This window comes from Haemorhous mexicanus, chromosome 4 (assembly GCF_027477595.1).
Source record: "Haemorhous mexicanus isolate bHaeMex1 chromosome 4, bHaeMex1.pri, whole genome shotgun sequence".
Taxonomy (NCBI): domain Eukaryota; kingdom Metazoa; phylum Chordata; class Aves; order Passeriformes; family Fringillidae; genus Haemorhous; species Haemorhous mexicanus.
The window spans coordinates 71929878-71955595 of NC_082344.1; the positions used below are offsets into that span (position 1 = coordinate 71929878).

At 41.4% G+C, this 25718-nt stretch overlaps 1 protein-coding gene across 1 annotated transcript; it reads left to right on the top strand.

The window, feature by feature from the left end:
• The first annotated feature begins 585 nt into the window (after positions 1–585).
• On the top strand, positions 586–25718 carry RMND5A (required for meiotic nuclear division 5 homolog A). The gene is made up of 9 exons (XM_059845403.1): positions 586–818; positions 5288–5430; positions 11604–11738; positions 11907–12007; positions 16629–16795; positions 17456–17621; positions 20167–20269; positions 22325–22479; positions 23985–25718. The coding sequence occupies exons 1-9, from the start codon at positions 677–679 to the stop codon at positions 24046–24048; spliced, it is 1176 nt and encodes a 391-aa protein (XP_059701386.1). The 5' UTR covers positions 586–676; the 3' UTR covers positions 24049–25718.

The window sequence follows — 25718 nt, forward strand, 5'->3', positions numbered from 1 at the left end:
TAGATTCTATTTTAACATTATGTTATAACCAAAAGCTATATTTAACACACTACTTAAAAAAATTAATACAGCATAACTTTCCACTATAATACATAAAATATTAATTTTAATATTTGCGAAAAGCCAATCATAAAATACGCATTTTCCACAGCCAAGATCCGGAGGGACCGTCCGGGCCCCGGCGCCCCTCAGGCCTCGGCGTCGCCATGGCAACGGTGCCCCTCAGGCCCCGCGCTGAGCTGCCTATCTCCCTGCCTGACCCGCAATAGCATCTCCCTTCCCCAGGGTGACTCCTACTCGCCACCTGACCGGGAAGCGCTTCCCGATGCCCCCGAGACACCGGTAAACACGGCCCGCCCACCCCCGCCGGCGGCGCGCCAGAGCTGCCCGCCGCGCCGCCTGACCAAAAATCAGCGCTCCGCCCAGCATTGCGCCAAGGCCCCTCGCTGAGGCGTCCGCCGCGCTGCCTGTGCGGAGAGCCGTGAGGTCCCCGCGTGTCCGCGGCGCTGCCTGCGCGGAAGTGCGGCGGCCCGAGGCGACGGTGCCGCGCGGGAGCGGGGCCGGGGCCGCCCGAGGGCCGGGGCTGGCGGGGGGCCCGGGCGGCGCGGGGGGCCCGGCCGCGGGGCAGCAGGAGGAGCAGGACGACGAGGAGGAGGAGCAGCGCGGCCCGGGCGCGATGGACCAGTGCGTGACGGTGGAGCGGGAGCTGGAGAAGGTGCTGCAGAAGTTCTCGGGATACGGACAGCTCTGCGAGCGCAGCCTGGAGGAGCTGATCCAGTATGCGGGAGGGCTGCGCAGGGAGATCCTGCAGACCGAGAGTACGTGGAGACCCCCCCCCACCCCGCGCCCCCCTCGCCCCCCTCTGCGGAGGGGACGCGGCCCCGCTCCTCCCTCCGGGGAGGGGAAGTCCGAAATTTGGGGCGTTGTGGGCTGGACAGCCCTGAAAGCTTCGGGCTTTGTGGGCTGGGAACACCCCTGAGGAGAGCCCGGGCTCCAGCGACCCCCCCCATCCCGAGGGCTCTGTGCTGGGGATCTTCCCCCGCAGCCCCCGGAGCTTTGGGGCGTTGTTGACAGGGAACATTTCAAAGGTGGGAGCAGGGGGGGTTCAGGTAGGCTGTCACAAAAAGGTTTTTCACCCAGAAGGTGGCTGGGCACTGAACAGGCTCCCCAGGGCAGTGGTCACAGCACCGGCCTGACAGAGTTCAAGAAGTGTTGGGACAAAGCTCTGAGCCCCATGGTGGCATTGTTGGGGCTGTCCTGTGCAGGGCCAGCAGCTGGACTCGATGGTTCTGGTGGGTCCCTTCCAGCTCAGCATATTCCATCATTCTGTGATCAGTCTGGACCCTCCCGGGCCTCTCCCGCCCCGTCTGTGCTGCTGGAGAGGTTTGTTTGTTCCCGGTCAGCAGCTCTGGCGTGACCCTGTGTTATGTTGGGTTACAGACGGGTTGGTCATCCCGGGGGAAATGCAGAGGAAATAGGGCAGAGCTGGCCTGTTTGCTTTCCCCTTCGACTCCCCGCCCCCGTTTCTTTTCTGGTTTTGTCTCTTTTCCTGTGTCCCTGAGTTGTGTTCCTTTGCTGTGGCCGGGTTTGGCGGTGAAGCCGCGTTCGGCAGGAGGTAAACAAGCCTTGTGTCTGTGTCACAGCTGATGCTGGGCACTGGCGAGAGCTGTAAACACGGGGCGTTTAAAGCTTGCGAAATCCCGGAGATGGAGGTAGTGCCGTGTTTGCTGGAGTGGGAGGGAATGGAGAAGCAGCTGAAGTGATTTACCCAAGGCCATGCAGGAAGCGGGTGATGGCTCAGGGATTAAAAATAGGAACTTGCAAGCTCCTGAGACCAAACTTGAGAGTAACTGTGCTGCTGCTCTGTTTTTGTTTTTGTTTGGTTGTGGGAGAACGTGTTTGCCGTGGTCCTGTGCAAATACAAGTGCAGAGCACTTGTGTGGATAATTCCAGGAACACAAGCACAAGTGTGCTGGAGCTGCTCTGTGTGTACCCAGAAGTTTCTATAGAGAGCAGATGTGGAATTCTGATTGTGAGGGGTTTATTTGGGATGAAATAAAGCTTGATATTTTTGGCATTGTTTTGAATTGTGTTTCAGTAAGTGTTATTTGTGCTGTTTGGAACAGCCTGGGCTTGGGCATTGAGGACAGTCTCTAAAATATGTGTCTTCACAAACTGAGGTGCTGACCTTGCTGGAGAGCTGTGTGTGTCACCCTCAGTCTTGTGTTGGTCTTTGTTGGGTTGCAAAGGTTTGTCTGCGACATTCCTGTGGCAGCTACAGAGCCTTTACTCTCTTTGTAATGAATGTAGAAGGTTCCAGTGTGTGATTCCTTAAGGGTCTTTGTTGGGTTTGCCATCCAAGCTTGGATTTGGCACTGTCCATTGAATAATTTCAGCACTTACCAAGTGATGCTGTCCCTGAGAGCACATCCCAAATTGAGCTTTCTTTTAGTAAGTGCTCTAGGATGAAGCCAGTACATTGCTAGTGCACCTTCAGACATCTAGGGACTCCAATTTTGGCATGTGAGGGTGAGCTGGATTCATAGGGGTCAAAATTCTTACTATTTTCTTTTTTCTTTAACATGTTATTTATAACTTTCTGAAAAGAACAGGTATTTTCAGCTTTTACACATTATCTTGAAGATTTTTGAAAATGGATGGAATTGAAAGCAGCCAGACATCTTAATGTGGAAGTCTAATTCAGGGCTATGAACTGCAGAAATAGGCTCCTGGATGTAATTTCAAAGGAAAAAAGAAAGAGAAATGAAAGCCCTCACTGCTGAAGAAGAGGTTAGGACAAGATCTGAGAGCAGAGATGTATGAAAAGACCTTAAACAGGCACTGGATAAAAAAGGAAGTGGGTGGAGAAGAAGAAACTATTAGAAACTGCCTTAACCTCTAAACTGGTTTCCTTCTCCCCCCTTCACAAGTGTATTAAAATGTCTTGAGCTGATTTCATGTTAAAGCCTAAGGGCAGACCAGCCCTGTGCTCAGGCCTGTGAATGGGAAGACAAATTTGTTTTTCTTCTCTGTTCTCTTAATAAATCTGTCTTCCTGGAGTAGCCAAGGATTGCATATTCTTGGATGGCATAAGTGTGTCTGGCTGAGTAAACTTGGCATTGTACTCTGCTCTGTGCTTGGTGTTTGTGGGCCAGTATATTTAATTTTTTAAAAAATTGTGACTGTGCACACACATCACAGAGGAAAGCTCTCTGTCCTGTGAACCCTGAATTGCCAGGAGGGATGGCTGCAGGCTTTCTCCTGCTGATTCAGTGCAAGTAGCTCAGAGTTTGATTGGAGCTGATGGAGAGGGGAGCAGAGGGGAAACCTTCTACAGCTCTGATGGCTTTTCCTCGGTAGACATTTTCATTGCTTTACTGGAATTGGGTTTCTGCTACAATGTCAAGGACCAGGAATTCACTTCTTTGCTTGGGGTAAAAGGAGGCACCCATGTGGGTTGTTTGGGTTTTAGCTTAATGGCTTTCAGAAAGTGCATTTTAGCCTTTCTGTTTGTTGGGAAATGAGTATTTCCATTTTGCTTGTTGCATAATTTCTGGCTGGTCATTTTGCCATGACAAAATTCATGAGACAGTTAAAGATCTTTCATGTTAAGTGTTTGTCATAAAACTTAAATAGCAACTAAGAAATAGTGATTATTCTTGAAATAATTTTTGGAGATGAACTTTTTGTAATAGTTGAGTGGAATTTTCAGTTTTTATTAGGTGTGTACAAAATCACTGAAGTGACTGTTTCAGTCTTAATTTTCCTCATTCATCCCCTAGAAAAAACCCACAGAGCCCCATTAGCCTTTTCCCCAGGAGATGATCCTTGGCTTCATGGTGACTGCAGGGAGAAAAAAGCATGGTAAAGGTTATTTTTGTTCTTAGAACCCGTGGCTGTTGGAAAAATGCTGTGTAAACTAGCCCAGCTGGGGCTGGTGGGGCTGGGCAGGAGCTGTTTGCTGGTCACAGGGGGGTGGCTCAGTGTGTGACTGTGTCAGCAGCTGCTTTCAGAGGGTGCAAGAAGGAAGGGGCCTAGAAAAATGGCTGTGAAGTTATATTCTACTTTCTATGATTGCAGTTTTTTCTGGATTCTCTTTGCTCTCTGCAGAAACTGGACTCTGCTGAAAGTCAAGATGATTTCATGTTAAAACATGAAATCAAAAAGGACCAAACTTAAAAAATGAACACGTTTTCCATAAAATCCTTCTTCTTAAGAGATATTTTGGTGATTTTGTTTTTTCACATGAAGGCTTTGGGTCTGGAATATTAGGGAGACATTTCTGAGCTGCTCTCCCACTTAAATTAGCCTTCCCATGCAGTGGAAGGCTGCTAAGTCTGTGTCTCTAAAGGAAAAATTCTCAACTTTGAGAAAGGAGAGATCTTCAGAGGTAAGACTGGAAGGGAGATTTTCTTACATTTTTAAATCAAAAGCAGGAAGAAAGAACTGAGGTAAAGCACCAAAAAAAAGTTGGTTTTTTTTCTGACTCAAGCTTCTGAATGGTGTTTGAATCAAAGGCACAAAGGGTGTAAGCTGTGATGTGGTCAGGGGGCTGTAAGCCTGTCCTGTTTATTATTTTCTTCACAGAGTGGGTCATATAGCAGTGAACCTGTTGGACATCAGCTAAGAAATGTCACAGTTTCTAGAGAATAAATCTCATAATAAGATCCACAGGTCCTCTGTGGACAGCTTCTCATCCATTCAGGGGAACTGGAGACTGTTCAGAGCTACTGCCACTGGTCAGGAGTAGAAGTTTCATACAGCTCAAACACAGAGTCCAATAGCAGTGGGTGGCTTGTAGGGCAAGAATTAACTGGGCCATCATTAGTCCACATTTGCTTGCACCCTCATTTTTCTTGCACCCTATTGAAGTTAAACATGATGTTCTCATGTGCCTTTAGGGGTTGTCTGAAAGAAAACTGATCCTGTAATAGCTTCAGTATCCTTCTGTTATGTCCTTAGAGATTTGTGAACTGAGTGTTACTTTGAGATGTTTATTCATCTGCTGTGACTGAGACACATGAGACCTTTACATTAAATTTTTAAATTGTTGTACTTGTTCAATGTTATTGTGCACCCATCTGGATTCCTAATTCCACAGGAGAGTTTTCATACAGGTGAATTCCTGTACATCTGCCTTCAGTTAAGCTGATCTTGCTTTCCAAATACTCTCTAGATTGCATTTCTTTAATATCACTTTTTGTCTGTTGATGTTGTTGCATATTAAGAGATGTGATATTACCATTTGTCTGTAACAAAGTTGGTAATTTTCCTCTCTTTTGTCTAGATCAAGATGGGGACTTGTCGGGGACAATTTCACTTGTTATGACACAGTGTTGTAAGAGAATAAAGGACACAGTCCAAAAGCTGGCCTCGGACCACAAAGACATCCACAGCAGTGTATCCAGAGTTGGAAAAGCCATTGATAAGGTATTTGTTTTGTGCTTTGACTGCATTATCACATTATAGCACAAAATTGGGATTTTTGCTACAGTTAATCTGAACTAAATATTCTGTCAGCTGCAGAAGCAAAGGCAAGCCAGTGGGCAGCACAGTACTTGCTTTCAGAGCTCACTGGAGCCAGCCTGTTCCTTCTGGGACAGCTCAAATCTCCTGATTTCTTATAGAACAGACCCTATAGATACTACAGCATGTAGATATATATTGTTTTTTATCAGTTTAGCAAAATGTTTTCTTCCATGTCTGTCCCAGTAAGAAATACTGTTAGTTTTTATATATGTGTATATATGTATTTCTAGCTAATTGTCACCAGCAGGTAACTCTAAAGTGCCATTTTGCTGTGTAAGTGGCTGCCCCATCCTTGGAAGTGTTCAAAGCAACTTTGAGCAATCTGGTCCAGTGGCAAGACTCTGCCCCTGGCAGAGGGTTGAACAAGATATGTTTAAGGTCCAACCTAGAACTTTCTGTGATCCTGCAAGACCAAAGAATTTTTTAGGAAAGGCATTTTGTACCTCTTACAGGGATGTTACTGGTTTTGGGAGCTTAATTTTATAGCAGTGCTCTTAATGAGCAATTGAAGAAATTCAGCATCTCACAGTGTCTGTGTCTAAATAATAAGATAGGGCAGCTTATCTTTGGTCCTTTATATATGAGACATCTGAATTCCAGGTTCAACAATAACTGGGATATGATTTTTGTACTATTTTTGTAGGTAAATATGAGCAATTCTTTGAAATTACACTGAAATAGTGCTACATGTATACTTTCAGGCCACGCTTTTCTCCCTCTGTTCTCTTATATAAAAGTTCTGTGTGCAGGGAGTCTGATACTTGCTGTTACGGACATTTTGTGATATTTTTACATCAGATTGTGTCTCTGACAGGGTCTAAACATTTGCTCAGTACACAGCACTGATTTATCCTTTGGGAATCTCATTTCAATTTTGGTAATAATGATAATCTGCTAAAGCACAATGTAACAATAATGAAATGAAGAAACCAAGTACATAAATGCTGCATTATTAGGCAGAATGTCCATGAAACTTGTATTTTTTGTTTATATCTGACTGACCATCGTGGAGAGTTCAAACTTTGTACTAAAAGCTTTAATCCACACATCACTGTTATCCAAAGCTTAAGGATGCATCTGTCTCAAATCCTTGCTGCTGTATCTAAACCAATTAACTAGAGTAAAATTCCATCCTTATTACCAGCTTGAAGCCTGAATTAAATCTATGTAATCTTTTCCTAAGTTTTTAAACTTTCCAATTTTGCTTTAGCCAGTGGACTGTGTACAAATACACTTCCAGGTTTAGCCATACTTTCTTAATTTAAATCCTCTGAGGTAGAACAGCCCCAGGTTGTATGGAGAGGGTGTCAGTGTTCAGTGGAAATTGGTGATGGTATTTCTTAAAGTCAAAGAAAATGCTTTCAAGCATAATGAAGCTAAGGCTTGAGTCTGATCTCCAAATTGCTGCTTCAGTTGTCATGGGAATAGTTTTTCCAGTGTTCTGTTGTGCTGTTTTAAGTTTATGTAGTGTTTTTATTTGAAAAATAATAGATGCAAATTAAAGCATTTTTTTAAAATTTCAAATATGTTGCTTGGTAAAATAGTAGAAAGAATCCCATTAATCTGCTCTGTTCCTGTTGAATGTCAGAAGGGGTTTTTCAGTGAGGTCTTCAAAAATGAGCTCGACTGGCTGTGTGGAGGTGCTTGTTCCTCTGGATTTACAGTCTCACTTATTGTCTGTGGTATTTGCATTAAAAAATTAAAAGCAGTGGGAGCTGCACAAGTCCCCAGTTCTGCTTGTAACAAAGGATGTTGTTCTGTGAAGTTAAGAGCACAACTTGGGATGGTCTCCTTAAATATGTCCTTGGTGGAATTTTTTTGATTTTTCCAAATATGGTAGTATCTTAAAGGACTTACTTTAAAATATACCCCAAGGTCTAGGCCCTTTTGTCAGATGAATATGTGTAATGTTTAAATCCAGGTGAAATTCAGCATTTCCCTGAACTGTAACATGGGAAGCAAATCTTCCATATGCAATTTCCCTGTGCTGCTGGAAAACACACTTGGAACCTGCCAGTAAAGTCTTTGTTGGCACCAGAGTCCCAGACTGGAATTACCCTCCCCCATCCCTTCACCATAATGTACTTAAGCTTAAACCAGTAGAAGCAATTAAGTGTAATTGATGTAGTGAATGGATTCTCAACACATTCTGGTCAAAATCCTGCTGCTTCCAAACTAAAACACTCATTAGAATTTAAGGAAGCACAGCCCTTGCCTTGATTCATGAGACTGGAGTTCTGTTTCTGTCACATGTAAGTCCTCACTTATTTTGCAGACAGATTAACATTTCCAAAACACTGCCTGTGGTCTTACTAACCCTGCATGCTCAGGCACAGATACATGGCCTGGTTTGAGATTGGGAAATGTGCTAATACTGTTACTCATTTCATGTGACACAGCCAAATGGTAGCTGCTGTTGCATGTAGAATCAATAGACTTCCTATTTAGCAAACCTGGATTGTGAAAGAATCTGTATTATCTCCCAGTGGCAATTTCAAGTTAAATTTCTTTTTTCCCCGTATGGGGGCAGGGTTATACCTACATAAAAAGTTTAGTCTGATCAGTTTTTAAGTTACTGTAGTCCTTGCTTGTGAACTTGGCTGGGCCCTAGTCTTGTCTGCCTGCAGAATTCACTCTGAGAACAGAAACCCTTAGAGGAAAATGAAGTTCAAATTTGCCATTAAATACATTAAAGTCTGAAATGACAGAGCTTTCTGTGTTGTTTGGAAAGTTTCTCTAATAAGCTAAACCTCGTTTCATGGCAGTCCTATATAGATTGCATGCTTCTGATCCACAAGAGGCTTACCCTTTCTTCCAAAGAGTTTTCTCCTTTGAAAGGAAATGTTTGCATTCAGTTTTTTGTATTGTACTGGCAATTGCTCTGCTTCCAGAACTCGTCATGTCACTGTTGTTCAGCAAGTTGTTATCAGGTAGCTCATTCATCACTGTCCCTGTAAATCAGTCACTCTTCGGAATGATTTGAATTTATCTCAAAGCATGTTTGATAGGCTGGTAAATATTTTCCCTCTAGGAGCAATCTGAGTAGTGGTTAAATGCCTTCATTTAGGAAAGTAAGTGGAGTAAAGGGTAGTTCCTTCCATTTCCCCCCTGAATTTTGTATCTCTTGTAAGGCAAACGTTTTAATCCAGTCTTTGTTTTGGGAAAGCAGCCTTTTGCTTAAGTTAGTGTTTGTTTCATGTAAAAACTTGTATGTGAACACACTAAAAACCTTTACTGAACATCATTTAGTTGTATTGCTGTGAAGAATGGGGCTACGTAAATACAGAGTCTTTGCAAGACTTTGAACTTTCTATTATGTGTAAACAGATTGAACAGAGAACATAAACAAATGTTTTATTTGTATTTTGGGTAAGAATTCAGAAGGGAGGAACGCACAAAGTAATCTCAACTGAGTAGCTGAGGAATAAAACTGTCCTTAATCATCATCCTTCTTCTTATCCTGCTGTTATGAGTAACGTGAGGGTTGTATGTTACTTGAAAAGGTCCATCTTGTGTTTGTGAGCATCTTGAAATCATCACGTTCCAACAGTTACTGGTAATGTGCTGTGTACATTGTATCATTAGTGTATTTAGCACATAATACTGTACATTTTGGCCCCAGGCTTGCAAATTAAGCTGTTAAAAAAGATATATTCCTCAGGAATACTAACTGACACATAGGTTACTTTGTGTTTTTTGGGTTTTAAGCTTTCTGGAGTTTTTAACTTGCAGAAATGCTTTTAACTGTTGAAATCTTACTAAACCCCACGTGCTGTCAGTTAGCATACTGTTAGCATTTACAAAACAAAACTGAGGGTTGTAGTCACCAGCAGATCCTTCATGCCTGACAGTTGTGAAATATATAAGCCAAAGGCAAGTGATAATTTTTTCTGACATGTGGCAGTCACTCACTGTAATCTGTGCAGTCAGTTCCTGAAGCTCCTCGGGACCCAGAGGAGGCAGAGCTTAGAATCCCACATTTAATACAGACCTCGGAATCGTTTAAAACAAACTACAAAAAGATTATTGGAATGAGAACCTGGTCAGGACTGGATTGGTCAGAGAATGACTGAGGTCCTCAGGTAGAATGATGGGACTTGATAACTTCTTTTATGTGACTTGGAAAGATCTAATGGTGGGGTTTTCTAAGGGCTGGTAGGTTTGCTGTTTCAAAAGAAAATGAGTATTTTGTGAGAGCACTCTGCTAATTGGTTTCACCATCTCTGCTGGGAGCAGTGAGAATGATGTGATAATGTTTGAGGCATAGGTACAGCTTCACTTCTTGGTGGTGACTGTCCAGAACTGTACAGTTTCTGCTTAAGGGGTTGTATCATTGCTAGGACTTGGAATTGAATGAAGAATAACTTATAGTCAATTATTTTTAGATTAAAGATGATCTCCACCCTGGAAGCTAGGTAACAAATGCAAGCTTCTGCATTCTGAATCCTGTGTTATATCCTTTAGTGCTTTGTTAATGGATTTGTGTTACCTACTGGTGGTGAGAGCAGTAGGTAACACAAGCAGAGTCTGCAATGGTGGTGACACTGAGAGCAGAGTCTGCAATGGTGGTGAACCTTTAAGGATTTGAATGGTTGGCACAAATAAGAACAGTATTACTTAGTCTTCAAGATGCTTAAGTTTTTCAAGATACTGCTTAGAGGTGAACAGCATGACAAGGAGCTTACAGGTTAAGACACGCAAGTGAAAATGTTATTAAATGTGCAACATGAATCAATGGCAATAATTTAAATGCTCACCTCGCTCCACCATCTCAGAAAGGTGGAAAAGTCAGTTTGCCAGACTAAGGTTAATGTTTTACTGAGAGTTTGCTGAGAGCCCTGAAGGAAGCATTGGCTTTAGAGCTGTGTGGGCAGGGATGAAAAGGCTGTCCCTTTTTCATGATGACACAGAGCAGCATCAAAGGGGACATAGAGGCGCTGATGAAGGAAATTAGTAAGTGGTGAGTAACAGGAAGGTGCAGTGTGAAGTTGAGCTGTGCATGGCAAGATAGCTGGTACCAGCTGGGTGTTATCTGCCCTGCCTGCTGTGACAGAAGCCTGTGTTTGTGTGAGGCTAGTGTTTCCATGTTGTGCAGGGCTGTGGATCCTCACAGAGCCACAGCTCTTCTGAAGTTCCTTCTTGGGAGAGAGCTGTAGTCATCAGAGCAGGCAGCAAGCAATGCACTGGCTTCTAGACTCTTTATTTTGCAAGAGACTTGTTTTAAGTGGTGGATGAGGATTTTTATTAAAATTAACCTGCTTACCCTGATCATAAAACATGTTAGCAGTTAAAAATCCTGGTTTATATCTTGGATTAGAATAAATGTTGCTCTCCTGCTGCCAAGAGGCAAAGTGCCAAGCAGTGCCAAGTGTTACTGAGGAGCCAGCGTGACAATGTCTTCAGTTATTCCTGGAATATGTCCGTAGGCCACTGGCCTAAAAATACGTGGCACTGGGATCATCTGGGTTAGCTCTAAAAAATATCTCTTGGATCTTCAAAGCTCATCCTGTTGGGATGTTGAGGTCATCAGAGATTTGAATTTCGTTGTTTGGATGTGGGGACAAGTGACTTTTTTGCTTTTTCAGCCTTGCTTAGTTCCCAGATATGTGAAAAATCCTTAAGTTAAAGCATTACTTGCAGTGTGTTGTCCTGCACTGACTGAGATACATTGATGACTGTCTTAATTCTAATGTAGGTAATTTTGTGTTCTGTTCTTTAAATATTTTCAATTTTTACGTATGGAAAGAGCCATTTCTGCAGATACTTCCTTCAGAAACCTCTTTATTAGTTAACTAGATTTCTTTCTAGCTAAACTTGTAATTTGTTGGTATAATTCCTTGTAGTGAATAATATTCAGACTTGAAAAGAGCAAGCTAAAAGATTTCTTCTTCTTCCTACACATGAGGTAATGAAGGAAACTGACATGTATTTATTTCACTTTGGAGATAATTGAGGGCCAACTGAGTAATAGGCAGAAGGCATCAGGGTGGAGACACAGGTGTCCTGCATGATTAAAGAGAAATGATGTGGGGTGGTTTGTTCCAGCCTATTAACTGTTAATTTGTGTGTTTCAGAATTTTGACTCGGACATCAGCAGCGTGGGGATAGATGGGTGCTGGCAGGCTGACAGCCAGAGGATCCTCAATGAGGTGATGGTGGAGCACTTCTTCAGGCAGGGAATGCTGGATGTGGCTGAGGAGCTTTGTCAGGTAACAACAAGTGTGGATGTTGAAGGTTATCCACTGAGGAAAATGAAGCTTTGTCTTAGCTTCCTCATTTGAATGTTTCAGATGAATATTTAAAGTGTCAGATAACCCATTGTTTTTCATGTTTTAACTAAAAAGTGCCCTTTTTTTTTTTTTTTCTTTTCTTTTCAGGAATCTGGTCTATCAATAGATCAGAGTCAAAAAGAACCATTTGTGGAGTTAAATCGAATATTGGAAGCATTAAAAGTTAGAGTTTTGAGACCTGCACTAGAGTGAGTCCACTCATTTATTTTCCTCACTTTTTTTAAAGAATGCTTTTAACAGTCCTTTAGTTTTCCCCTTTCAATACTCTCTTTAGCATTTTCTGAGGTGTCCCTGCTTGTCCTTTGAGAGGGGTAGTTTCTGAGTGGATCTTTCCTTTTCCATCTCCTCTGTGTCACTCCCCATGGGAAGTGATTAACTAAGAGTCTCTTTCTTAGATTAAGGGTTCACTTTTATCAGTTATGGTGCTGCTTTAAGGAAGAAACATCACTTGGAGGAAAAGTTGTTGGCCAGTGATGGTGCTTGACCTTCTGTTGGATCATTAGTGAACCTTATTTTAAGAGGTCCCATTGTGAAGGATACCAAGACTTATTAAAGGTATTGGGTACCATGAAGCCTTTGGGGTGATCAGAACTTGGCTTGTATCAAAGTTCTCATTTGTACTTCAGTCACCCTCCCTTTCCAGACGAGGGACCAGAGGGTGGAAAAAGCCTGGGGTGACAGTGTAATGAGATTTCTCCTGAAAAAACAATAAGAAAGCCCCTGAAACCCTCTCATCCTGTTTTTTTTTTTTTTTTTTTTAACTTTTCTAAACTTAGGTTGGTCTCAAAAGTAAGAAAAAGAAAATCAAAACACAAAAAACAGCCAACCAAACAAAACCACCTAACCAACTTTAAAGTGACCTTTTAAAAATAAAAACCAAAATAAATTCAAAATTTGTCTTTCATTCTAGAGCATAGATCATATACTTGAGACAGAATTTTTTGCATTATTCAGTTAAGTACATTTTCATATTAACAACATTTTCTTTTCCCTTTTACACGAACCAACATAGGTGTGTCAATTGAGCATTTACTGGCATCTAAACTAAGTACAGGGACACTCTGATATTCAAACCCTGGTGTTCATTGACTAAATCCTGGGTAATGCCTCTGGGTCATGCAAAGTTTGACCTAAATAGTTGGTCATTGAATCTAGTTACACAGGTGGAAAGCTGAGGTGGTTTATTGCTGTTGAATTGGCTAATTGAAGGGAAGCAACACTGATATTACAACTGAAACAAGATTTACTGTCAGCTACTCCACATATATCTTGTAGTTCAAATAATAGCAGAGCTGTGAAGGATAATCCCTGAAGAGCAGTAACTTGCTGTTATGACTGTTCCCTTGAAATCTCTAAATTCATTTCAGCTCCAGTTTGCAGTGCTTTAGGCCTTTCTCATTGCTACTGAGTTGTATCATGTAGTTTCTGCAATGTGTTAAATATTTTTCAAACAAAGGAGAAGGCATGGTCATCCCTCAAAGGAATTTTTATTTTCCAGCTGAATGGGCAGACAATGGGGTGTCTTGTCAGCACAGTTTGCGTGTTGCCCTACCCCTCCCCATCTTATTTCTGTGTATAATGTTTATTCTGTTTAAACTGGACAGTGCCAAAGCTGTCTGCCTTTCTTGGCTGCTGCTGGGCACAGAGGGGCCTTATTTATAATGGTGCTGCTGATGTAAAAACCATGGCTCTTGGGGAGGATGATCAACATGTGACAAAATGTCATGGTTTGAGCTCTCTGGCTGAGGAGGTAACCAGTGCATTAACTGCCCACAGAACTGCTGATGCTTGTGAAGGTATTTCCCTTTTATTTCCTGGCAGACACAAGTGTTCAGGAGGAGGGTAGAAACCAGTGCTGTGTGAATGGCCTCCGTGTGACAGAAAGTGGCACTGTGCTCCTTGGGCTAAAATGGGCACCAGTGAATAAAGCTTCAGCATGAAACAGCCCCAGGCTGGCCCATTGCAGGGTCAGGGTGCTGACAGTGGTGTTGAAGCAAAGTGTCACACAAGGATGATTAATTACAGTCTCCTGAACCAGGAAGTGGAGTGTAGCAGGTTTTATCCATGCAAAATTGTGAAAAGCTGGGATTAAAAGCCAACCAGTTTCTCTGGCTCTGCCAGCACTCTCTGCTTGTGCTCAGCTTCACTCAGTGCTGGAAACAAAACAAACAGGTGGCTCCTGGTCACTGCCATGGGAAGGGAGTTGTCAAATTAATGACTTTTCAAAAAGACTTTCAAAGCCCTGCTGAGGTGATGGAAATTAGTATTTGTGTCTCAAAAAAAAAAAAAAAAGAAAGACCCTAACTGTATTTGTTATCCAGGTTTTCTTTCTAATACAAATTTAAACATTTAAAAACATGACCTTTCAGATTTAAATAGAATGTGACTGGCCATAACTTGTTTGTTTTACCTTGTGGGGTGTGGAAGTTGACTTTTGTAGAGGCCTAGTCTGGCCTTGCACTCTGAGTTGTGTAATCTCTGTATGCTTGCAAAATCCCATTAACTTCCAGTGGCATTTCTCACTGAAGTTTGGTGATGGGAAAAGAAACCCAATTATTTTTCAGGGTGTATTCTGGCCCTTCAGAGCCCAGGCTGGGCCTCTGTGTGAGGTCCTGGTGGAAATGACTTGGAGGTTCAAAGATTTGGCTGTAATTTGGAAAAGAGATACTCTATTCTCTTCTCTTCTCTTCTGCCTGTAAACAGCAAGTTGCACAGGTCCTGGTATTTGCTGGGTCCTTGGGGTATGATTTAAACTTAATTTAATCTTCAGCAGGCTTTGTTAAATTCCTTTTAACATCTAAATCCCACGTGGGAGCTGAAGGGAGTCCTGTGTACCCATGGTTTGCAAAGTACAGTGTCAACTTTTAAAAAATTCAGATGGGTTTGAGTCTCAGAAGTAAAAATGACTGGGTGTCATTTTGAGAAGAGATAGGAAGACAGGTGATGTGATTACTAATAATTTTGGGCAGTGGTAGAGCATATGTGGATTGAGTGTTTTAAACCTCCCTTGCTGGTTTTTTGTTTTTCTGATGGAAATAGGAACAGCATGTCCCAGACTGAGCACCTCAGGCCTTGCCTCTGTGGTTGCTTTCTTCTGATAGAAATTTGTGCTGCCACTCAAAGACCTAAAAATGGAAAGCCTGCCTAAAAGCTAATTTGGAAAAATAGACTCGACCTCAGCAAGATTAAGTACTCTGTCATGTTGGTGCAAATATTGGCAGGGAGAGGATGGAGGCTCTTTTGATGCAATAGAGATTAATATCTCATTGATGGCCCTGTGGACTAGTCTTAGTGTTTATTTATAATAGATTTTGTCCTTCATCTGCTTGTTAGCCTGTGGTTGTTAACCTCAGCCTCTTGTTTTTGTAGCTGGGATTGTACTTTATTGCCATAATATCCTGTTTAAACTGTGCACACTGATCATAAAAATACAATTATACCCCCAGCTTATGAAACCACCCCAAAACCCACTCAGCACCCATGGTTAGTGAGTGTGCTCTTCACTCCTTCCTGGTGGAGATTCAGAAAAATCTGAAACTGCCTGAAACTGGGGACAGTAGGGCTTGTTTTTAGTTCAAAGGCTCTATTTTTCACGGTTTCCTACTGAAAGGTTACTGTGTCTTTACAAAGCCTTGCCAGTGAAGTCAGACTCCTGATACTTCCACCACAACAAATTGAAAGTGGATACTTGCTCATTAATGCTACATCCTAATGCAGAAGGCTGACTTGCTTTGAAAGCCTTCCCAATACAGTAAGAATGCTTAATTTTCTCATTTTAGTATTGATTGAAAAGAAGCCTCACATACCCTGGTTTTTTTTAAGGAACACAGACTTCCTCACTTCCTTGCTAAAAAGTGAAAAGCTTTTTGCTTAATAGGGCCCCCACAGTGAAAACAGTAGAACTAATTAACACTAATGAGAAACAGATGTACTGGAGAACGTTGAAACTTGAGGTTCTTAAGAGAAAGATTGGATTGATTTAGGCCTGACTAAATGGAATCAAGGAAAAAAAAAACCAGCACCAAAAAACAAGAAAGGGATGGATAAATTCTAAATAATCAAGAAAAACTTGTATAAAATGCTTTGAAAATTTCAGTTCATTTTACTCTCTGTATGTTTAAGAATTCTTTCATGTTATTTAGGAGCCTAACATTAGTGTTGTCATGGTGAAATAGACACAGAAAATGAGAAATATTTTTATTGTCCAAGTTGACAGAAAGCTCAAAGTTTAAGTAGGGTTAAGTATGATATTTAAACTGATTTCCTTCCTCCACTATGAGATCTTGGTAATATCTATCTTTGAGGTCCTATAGGTGCAGTTCCACTCTCCAGGGCAACAGATGCACTCACACAAACACAGTGTTTTGGACAACATGTTTGGTGTATGAGGACGTTGGAAAATATTCTTGGTCAAACTTTTTGACATGCAGCTGAAGAACTGTCAGTAATTGTTAAGATTCAGAGTGCTGTTAATTGAAGTACAATAGACTTGAGCTATTTCTGCCTTATATTGTGCCTAATTTAGTCCTGTCTTTCAACCAGTGAATGTTGAATTTTGCAGTGCTTAACCCCTACAGCAGCACCAGAATTAACATTGTCCACATTTTGTGCACCCTGTGTAGCTCCATTACTTTTTAAGGGCTTTGCCATTTTCTGTACTCTGTAGAGGCTCTCAGAAGTTCAGGGAACAGTCCCACTTTCCTTGAAATAGATGGTAGATAATAGATAATTGCAATGATTTCATGTGCTGTGGGCTGCCACTTAATTACTCTGGTGTCACGTCCCATTGTACCTCCTCACTTCTTCCAGGTGGGCGGTATCCAACAGAGAGATGCTGATGGCACAGAACAGCTCCTTGGAATTCAAACTGCACAGATTATATTTCATCAGTTTATTGATGGGTGGAACAGCAAATCAAAGAGAAGCACTTCAGTATGCGAAAAACTTCCAGCCCTTCGCCCTAAATCATCAGAAAGGTACATTTTGGGTCACATTAAGGGGATTTAAAGCATTGGGATATGGCACCTTGAAGTAAAACATGTTCCAAATATGTTCTACTCCATTATTTTCAGTTGGTTAAAGGCTGCTTCTTTTTGGATTTATCATGTATAACCCAAATCCTTACAATCAGAATTATCGTCTTTTTTCTTTTTTAAGAGGGCTCAAAATAATGATTGCACGTTTGCTTAAATTTAAGGGTTTTGACTCTTTAAATAAAATGTAGATTACATCTAGAATAGGCTTGCTGCCAGAGTAAAGTGCTAAAAATGCAGAGGAATGTTCTTGGAATAGTCATCTGCTATTTTCTGGTGCGTGGGGTAATACAAAGAGAAATTAAACTTTTGAAAAATGGGAGATCATGTGAGTTAAATGAACCATCTCAAGCTGAATCCAACACAGCCTATTTTTTTAGGGTACTGTGTGTGTCAGAAATCTTACAAAAAAAAGTAAACCTGCTAGAAGCAAATTCTCAGGCAGCACACCCTGGCAACTCCACAGCCAAAAAGTAGCAGGAGTGGAGCTCTCCTGGCTGTCATGGATGTAATTGTTTCTGCCTGTTTTCCGTGTGAAAGCTCCAGCTGGAGCCACAATCTCTTGTTTGTTGTACCAACTCTGCTGTTCCTGGTCCCTCACAGATATCCAGGTTCTGATGGGCAGCCTGGTGTACCTGCGGCAAGGCATCGAGAACTCGCCGTACGTTCACCTCCTGGATGCCAACCAGTGGGCTGACATCTGTGACATCTTCACAAGGGATGCCTGTGCTCTCCTGGGCCTCTCAGTTGAATCCCCTCTCAGTGTTAGGTATGCTGCTTTTCTCTTGCTTTTGAGACCAGGTACTTCGTGGTTTGGTTCCTGTTTCTTGTTGAGGACAAAAGAAATGATTTTTTTACTAGCTTGCCTTAAATACAGGGTATAGTTACAATTAACAAGTCTGCAAAGATTACAAACCAGAGGTTCCTGTGTGCTGGACTTTACCCTGCACCACTGCAGCTCAAGAGGAAGCATTCCTGAGTGGAATTAATCTTCCATAGTTTAAACATAACTGCTAAAGATGGGGATGGCAATCAGCCAGTTATTCCCACAACAAATGTGTGACAGCTGTCCCTGCTGTTCAGCTGAAAAATAGCCCTGAAAATGTGGCCATGATTCCATCAGCATTTGATAATTTTGTTTATTTTTTTTTTTCCACACATTACTAGTCATCTTCTTAAAAGAATGCTTAACAGTTATGTGGTGGTTTCAGCTGCTAAAATTTCCAAATTGTCTGCTAGGCCTCTTTTGCAAAGAAAAAAGAGGCACTTTTAAGCTCAGTAGCTAATCTGACAAAATGCAAATCTGTAGGAGGCTGCTGGAAATGTGAAGAAAACCCAACCTAATCTCCTTCTAGCTTCTTTGAAGATGAAACAGATTAGCTCCTGTTTAGCCTTTGCATGTCAATTCCCCCAGTACACTCCCCTGATGTTCTCATTTTCATTTAAAATGTTAAGCAGAAAATAAATTATATGTATCTTTCTAGGCTGGGTTTGGTACTTAGCAGAAGCTTTACTGCTTCTGGGGTTTTTTTTTTGTTTGTTTTGGCTTTATGGTTTTTTTTTTTTTACTGTTTCCATTCACTATTGTTAGACTTCTGTGCTTGGTTCAGCGCTCTCACATTGTTCAGCCTTCTGCTTTTCCTGTTTGCACCTCAGTTACAAAGTACAAGAGAAACAACAAAGGGAGCACTTCAGACTAATTGTTTTTCTACAATAAACTTTCAAGTTTCGGTTTGAGTGGTTTTTGGGTATTTAGAGCTTAAATGGTTTTTTTCATCTTCCTCCTGTTTCATGCAAATAACCAGCATAGATTTTCATTGCTCATGCAGTGATGCTGCAATGCAGTTTTCAGAGCAAGGTTTTTGGTGATGTGGAAAATCCCTGTTCCTGATGTTTGGAGTGGTGGGACATTTGCTCTGCTCCTGGTGTGCAATTGATTGTGCTGAAATGTATTTACTGTATAGGTGCTATTGATGCTCTTGTCATAAACAAGACTGTTCTCAACTGGTGTGACCTTGGAGTGCTGCAGATCCTTTAGGAATTAAACAAGCTTGAAGTGAAATCCCTGCTGTAAAATATTTGTAAAATATTTTGCTTTATTGAGTAGTGGGCACTTTCTTAATGCTGATTGGCTTCTCCAGTGTTTATCTAATCCTGTACAGACCTCATGGTCTGAGTTATTATGTGGAGACAGCAGAAAGACTCCTGTGTTGTGGAGATTGTGGTTTGGGGTCTTGAAGGACTACAGGAATTTGAATTTGCTATTGACTTGATATGTAATATTCTGAAAGGGCTCTTCAGAGATATTTTCACACAAATACTATTTGTTAGACTTCTCACGGGGTGAACACAAGTTACACTCTGGGCTGCATTAACAAAAAAGCAAAGTGTAAGAGTTAAAATGGCCCGTTGGAGGTGAGAGATAATTTATTTATTTATATTTATATTTTTTAGCTTAGGCAAGAGATCCACAGGTTTCAGGTAGAGAGGAAAGGCATGACTTCTGTAGACAATAAAACTTGCACAAATAGTAAAATAATCTGCCAAACAGAGCAGGCTGATAGCAAGGTCAAATCCTGTTTCTGTTGCTGGTGATTTCCAGTACTGTCATTAGACTTAAATCTGTCAACTCATCTGTTAATTCATGGTAAACTCTGTCATACTTTCTTCTGTAAAATACTGAAATGCTTCTAGATGATGTGCTAAGTTCTGGTAGTGGGTAAATCCCAGAGGAGGCTGAACTTTTTGTTGGAACACAGACTTCGGGCAGTTTTATACTGCTGTTCTTGTCAGAGGCCCTGGTGTCCTCCCTTTCCTTACCTACCTGCTTTTTCTACATTTCTTTTCTTGGTTTAAGGGGAAGGTGGAAAGACATGTTTCTTTACATGATAATTATATATAATTAAAGGATTATGGGTTGTGTGTATGTGTGGGTTACATGGAAACTCTTGTGCACATACTCCACCATAGCTGAGAGCAACCTCTATAAACTTACGTGGTGTCTTCCTACTGTACAGCTCAAAATCAAAGTGGGTGGTAGAAGAAATCAATTCAATATGAATTTCAGAGGAGGGATTAACTGTTGCTTTCTGTCCAGAATGTAGTACCTGAGGGCCCCAGCCTAAAATACATGGATAACTGATAACCTGCCCCAAAACTCTTGCTTGTCTGTACTTCTAAGCTCCCTCCAGGTATAACAAGATGTAAATGAAAAAATGCAAAAACCTTGTCTCCCAGTTAACCTTTAAAATTGAAATGTGAAAAATGCTGGTTTCCTAACGTGCACCTCATATTAACATGTCCTTTTTCTGCAGTTTTTCAGCAGGTTGTGTAGCATTACCAGCTCTAATCAACATCAAGGCAGTAATTGAGCAAAGGCAGTGCACAGGGGTTTGGAACCAGAAGGATGAACTCCCGGTGAGTGGGGGCTGAGCTACCCCTGGGGCAGATTTCTAACAGCAAATGCTGTTTTCAGGTTTGTTTTGTGCTGCATGTTACAGGATGTTTTACATGGCCACCACCTCCAGCAGCTCTGGGGCTTGGGGCTCTCTGCTGCACAGAGCCTGGGGCTCACAGACACCCCCAGACACTGAGTCAGGCAGCCACACAGGCTGCCCCAGACACAGCACTGCCCTCAGCAGCTCCCACACAGGACTCACCTAAAACATAAGTACAGACAGCCAAGATCCCTTTCTTCTCCTTGGCTGGAAGTGATTGCCATTCACCAGTGAAAGCACAGACTCCAGATTCCCAGGCAAACACGTGCTCATAGATCCTCAGTTACAGCAAGGCCCTCCTAGCCCCCTTGACAGCCTTTTCCAGCTGTTCCTCTGCAGTCTTCTTCCCCTGCACTTTCCTCCTGCAATTTATATAGTTCTGCTGACCCCCTCTCCTCAGAGACCCTCAGGTTTAGATTTGTATCTGTTGCAAAGTCCAGGTTTGGCTGCAGTTTCTTGATGACCTCTCAAGGTTGTTTCTTGTTATTATCTCCATTATTTTTGTCCATCAGTTTTGTACCTCTCAGTTTTGCTTGTTGCCCCCCCTTTCACTTGTTATCCCCTTTCAGTTTGGAAGGGTCTTTGATAAATGACCTTAAAGAAACTGGTGCTCTCACCTTCCACTTACCCAGAGATGTTTCTGTATAACTGGAAAGAAAATGGATCCCACAGAGACACATTCACTTCCTCTAGCTAGGCTTGAGCTCAGTCCAGGGCTTGCTCTGCACTGGCTCTTTATCAGGCAGACAGGAGATGAAAGAATTAGTGCTGCATCTGGGGACACAGGAGTTGGGATCCAGTGCATTATGCTTCCAGCACATCTCATTTAGATCAGTTGAAATGAAGTTCAGTTGTTATGAAACCCCAGTTTCCCTTTATAGCTCTTGCTGAGCGTGTGCAGCTCTCCAGTGACCTGCTCCTGATTTGGAAAGGAAACTTACTTAGTGCAAACTGGGCATGAACTGAGTTAGCCTCTTCCACTGCAGCTGGAAGAGATTCATTTATAGAGTAAGGAGGAGTGCTGAGTTTTCTCCCAGCTGTGTTTTCTGTAATGCTGAGAGTGTAACCTCTGAGTGTGACAGATTGCTGCCTTGCTCTCCAGCCAGGAATGAATAGCTAGGGAGCATTTCGAAAACATTCCTGTCTGATGCAAATCAGTTAATGATACATGTGTGTCTCCTTGCATTTTCTAAACTGAAGGGTCTCTAGTGTCTTCTGCTAAGGCACTATGGGGTTGGGAAACCTTATTTTCCTTGTGCAAAGACAGATTAAGTAGCATGAAAAGGTCACATTGTCAGGTTTTGTTGAAGGTTAAACCTTTGGACAGAGGACTGCTCAGAGCCAGGTGAGCTCTGGTGTGATTTTTGCAGTTCTCAGTTAATTACTGGAGTCACAGACCTGTTCTTCTCTGTTATATATCCCTTTTTGAAATAATTTTGTACTCGTGGCAAGAGTTGTGCTGCACAAGTGTCTTCTGTGTTGGTACTGATTAGTGATTGTGAATTAGTGATTGTGATATACTTCTTTATTCACATGACAGGAAGGTGTTGGCAGAGCATTTCAAGAGCTGTAGAACATAAATATAGTCAATCTAAGGGTTTTTCTCTTTTTTTAATTTCCCCCTAAAATGTAATCTATAAATTACATTTTATTTTCCAGCCAGTGATTTGGAGAAAGTCTTGATGGGTCACCAGCTCAGCTTTCCTGCCAGGGCATAGATCTACAACAAAATTTGCACTTGTCCCTTGGCAGAATATGCTGTTTTGTTGTTACTCCCCATCCCCAATATAAATCACCATTTTAAGATCACAATTAAGTATTTTTGGCTGGGAAATTGTCAGGCATCCACACAATGGATTTTTGTTGCTTTCACAGCTGAATTGTGAAATCTGTTAAGTAACTGCCATGACCTAAAGGGATTTTATCTGGAAATGTAATTTCCCAAGATAAATTTTTATGTTTATTTCTTTCACAGATTGAAGTGGACCTTGGTAAAAAATGCTGGTATCATTCAATATTTGCCTGTCCCATTCTTCGTCAGCAAACAACAGATAATAATCCACCTATGAAATTAGTCTGTGGTCATATTATATCCAGAGATGCTTTGAATAAAATGTTTAATGGCAGCAAGTAAGTACAATTCTTTTATTTCAAATAACATACAGACAAGGACACATCTTTAGTCTAGAATACTGTGTTTTGGGAAAACTGAGTCCATAATTATGTGATTGGTGGAAGCTTGTTAGTCTTGGAGAATGGTTTGAAAGCTGGATAAGCTGGGTTGGTGCGCTGGAGAAAAGCATAATAAACCCTCTGATGTTGTTGAAAGTGAGCTTGCATGAAGGAATGCAGTGAGCAGAGTAATTTTTCATGTTGTTGTCACCATTGTGTTGTCTTAAATTCAAACTGGAAGGCTTTACACACACAGTTTTTCCTTGGGAGCAAGGTTAGTAATGCATGAAAAATCTCTTGAAAAATAAAATTAAACCTCTAGGGGAAATATGGCTTAGTAATTGAGCAAGGAGGGGAATTATAACTGTGGAAATACTCCTCCTTAGATATCTGTGGGGTGCTTCAGGCTTTTGGGGAGAAGGAAATGGGAGAGAGAAATCTCAACAGATTTTCTTGAGGAAGGACAGTGGTTATTTGGATTGAATATATACAGCTTCTGTGGAGGCTGTCAGCTTAATATAGAGCTCTAAGTCATTCTGGGAAATCCAGTGTGAAAATAACTGAGGCTATGAATGAAAATGTTGAGTGATGTTTGTATTCTGTGTCCTGTTAGAAAAGCCTTAAGGGATGCCTTTGTGGGTGACTTTGGGTGACTTTAGCCATTTGAAGCTGTAAACTTGCTGCTGCATCATTCCTGTCCCTGATCACTCATTCCTGGTGCTTTCATTGATCAGTTTTACTGACAGCACAGCTCTGACTGTTAACTCTGGAGGGGTGGCTGGGGGAAGAAGGTAAAATGCCCAGACGTAGGAGATGGGGGGGCAAAAAGGATCAATGCTTCAAAATAGAATCAATTTCTTCAAAAAGAAGAAATACTGTAAGTAGGTGGGATTGTATGAGAGACCTCAACAGGGAGACCAGGGTGACCTTTCAGTCATAGCCTGCAGGAGCTGATGTAAGTGGGTTGGAAAATCACAGCATTTTGGGAACCAGACACTAAAATGAACTCGATATTAAAGAAGCCAAAGTGAAAGCTACCAGCTGATTTAAAATTACTGCAAGGCCAGGCTGGATGGGGCTCTAGGAACCCTGCTCTAGTGGAGTGTGTCCCTGCCCATGGCAGCAGGGTTGGAATGGGATGGTCCTTAAGGTCCCTTCCAACCCAAACCATTCTGTGATTCTAAAATGCAACAGGCAAATCCAGAAGTAGAAATAATAACCACAGAGAAATTGCTCTTTATGATAATCTAATAATTCAGGGGCTTGTGGGTGAAAAGTGAGAGACTATAACTAGAAGGAGAAGCATGGTAAGTTCTCTCTCAGCTAAAGGTGACTTTTCATGGAGCCAAGTAAAGTGTTGTGGCTTAAGAGTGCAGTTTCCTGGTGCAGGGGGAAAACTGAGTACCTTTAATGCTCTGTTGTCACACATTGTCCCAATTCTAACACATTTTCTTTGTCCCCAGATTAAAATGCCCCTATTGTCCAATGGAACAGAGCCCTGGAGATGCCAAACAGATATTTTTCTGAAGAAAAGTTACATTATGCAGTTTGTAAGTGACACTCTGGATTTCAGGTGCATTTCAGGAGAAGTAAAACACTCTTGTTCCCTTTTATGCAGCAGACTGAGGACTCCTATGTTTGTATAAGCTAATGCTACAGAAACTTTGCCAACATTTAGTATATACATACCAAGTGGAAATGCTACAGAAATATTATTACCATAGGGCTCTACTATACTCTTGGTCTCCATACCTGATCAAGTTACTACACCAGCAGTTGTCATTCAATGCAGGTTTTTGTACTTAATTATATGGTGACTTTTTACTTTTTAAAAGCAGAAATTGATCACCCCCATTTGTTTAATATTCTTCCTGCTATTATTCTATCATTTTATTGATAACTGTCATCTTAGAGAACGTTTGTGGACAAAGTTTTATTTCCTGTAATGTGTACATAATTAAAGGTAAATACTTCAGAAAAAAAAAGTTTGATAAATTGAATAGTCGTTATAAAACTAATTTGTATTTTTTTCGCTGAAAATGCTGTGATATATTCTGAGTTTTTCTTTCAAACATTTTTTTCAACTTTTACATAGAATTCAAAGTAAATGTGCATATATATAAAGTATATAAAATATATAGCCCCAAGGGGCTACCTGTTGAAATCCATCACTAATTTATAAGGGTGATGTGTGGCTAAACTACTACTGGGGCAGAGAGGGAATAGGAAATCCTGTTCCTCTGGTTTCATGGTCAAGAAGCGTTTGTGTAAGAGAACATTCAATAAATTCTGAAGTGGAAATGCTTTTAGTTGATGACATTTGCTCTCTGGCCTTTGTAGTCATGTTCTTTGAACTTTGTATTCAGGATTAGGCTATAAATGTCATGTTGCTGTATAGTTTAATAGTCATTATAGTGTGCTATTTATAAACAGTTATCAAAACCAAATAAATTGTAGAAGTATTCATTGTTAAATGGGGGGAAAAGCATGTTCTGATGCAATCTACTGATCACAACTCTGCACTTGGCAGAACTGGGCCCTACATCATATATTAGGAGGTAGCAAGTTTTCTGTAGCTTGAGAACACTTTGCTTCTAGCCTTGTTTTTGTAGTAGAATATTACTGCCATTGCCACTTTCTCTGCTAAATTTGTCATATTGTTGACTAGGTAAATTTGTACTCATAAAGGAGACGTAGATCACGGCAGTTAAATCTTTTTTAGTGTGCATATATTTGTATTTATTGCACTGTCCTATAGTAGGGCAAGCAGCCATAAGGCATGCAAAGCTACATGTAAAATTATATTTCTGTATTGTGTAGTTAAAAAACAGCAACCAACCAACCCCAAGCTTGTCTGGTTGAACACTGACACACTGGTTGAATGCACTAGCACAATGCACTACAGAGAAGACCGTCTTTGGGAAATCTACACCTTTTGAATTTGTCTGTCACCTGACTGGAGAGACTGAGTCGGACTCTTGTGGGATCAGTGACAATGGACAAACCTACAGAGACATTATAAAGTGAGGAACGAGTCAAGGCACACAAATTTTAAACTTCAGATGTGTTTGATACATGTGAAAAAATCCAGGTGTGTGATTTTCTGCAGAACTTACCTTGTATTCACACCGAGTTCCAAACAGCCGCGTTACCAAGTGGTAAAATCAACAATAAACGGGTGAGGATATTATTTTCCA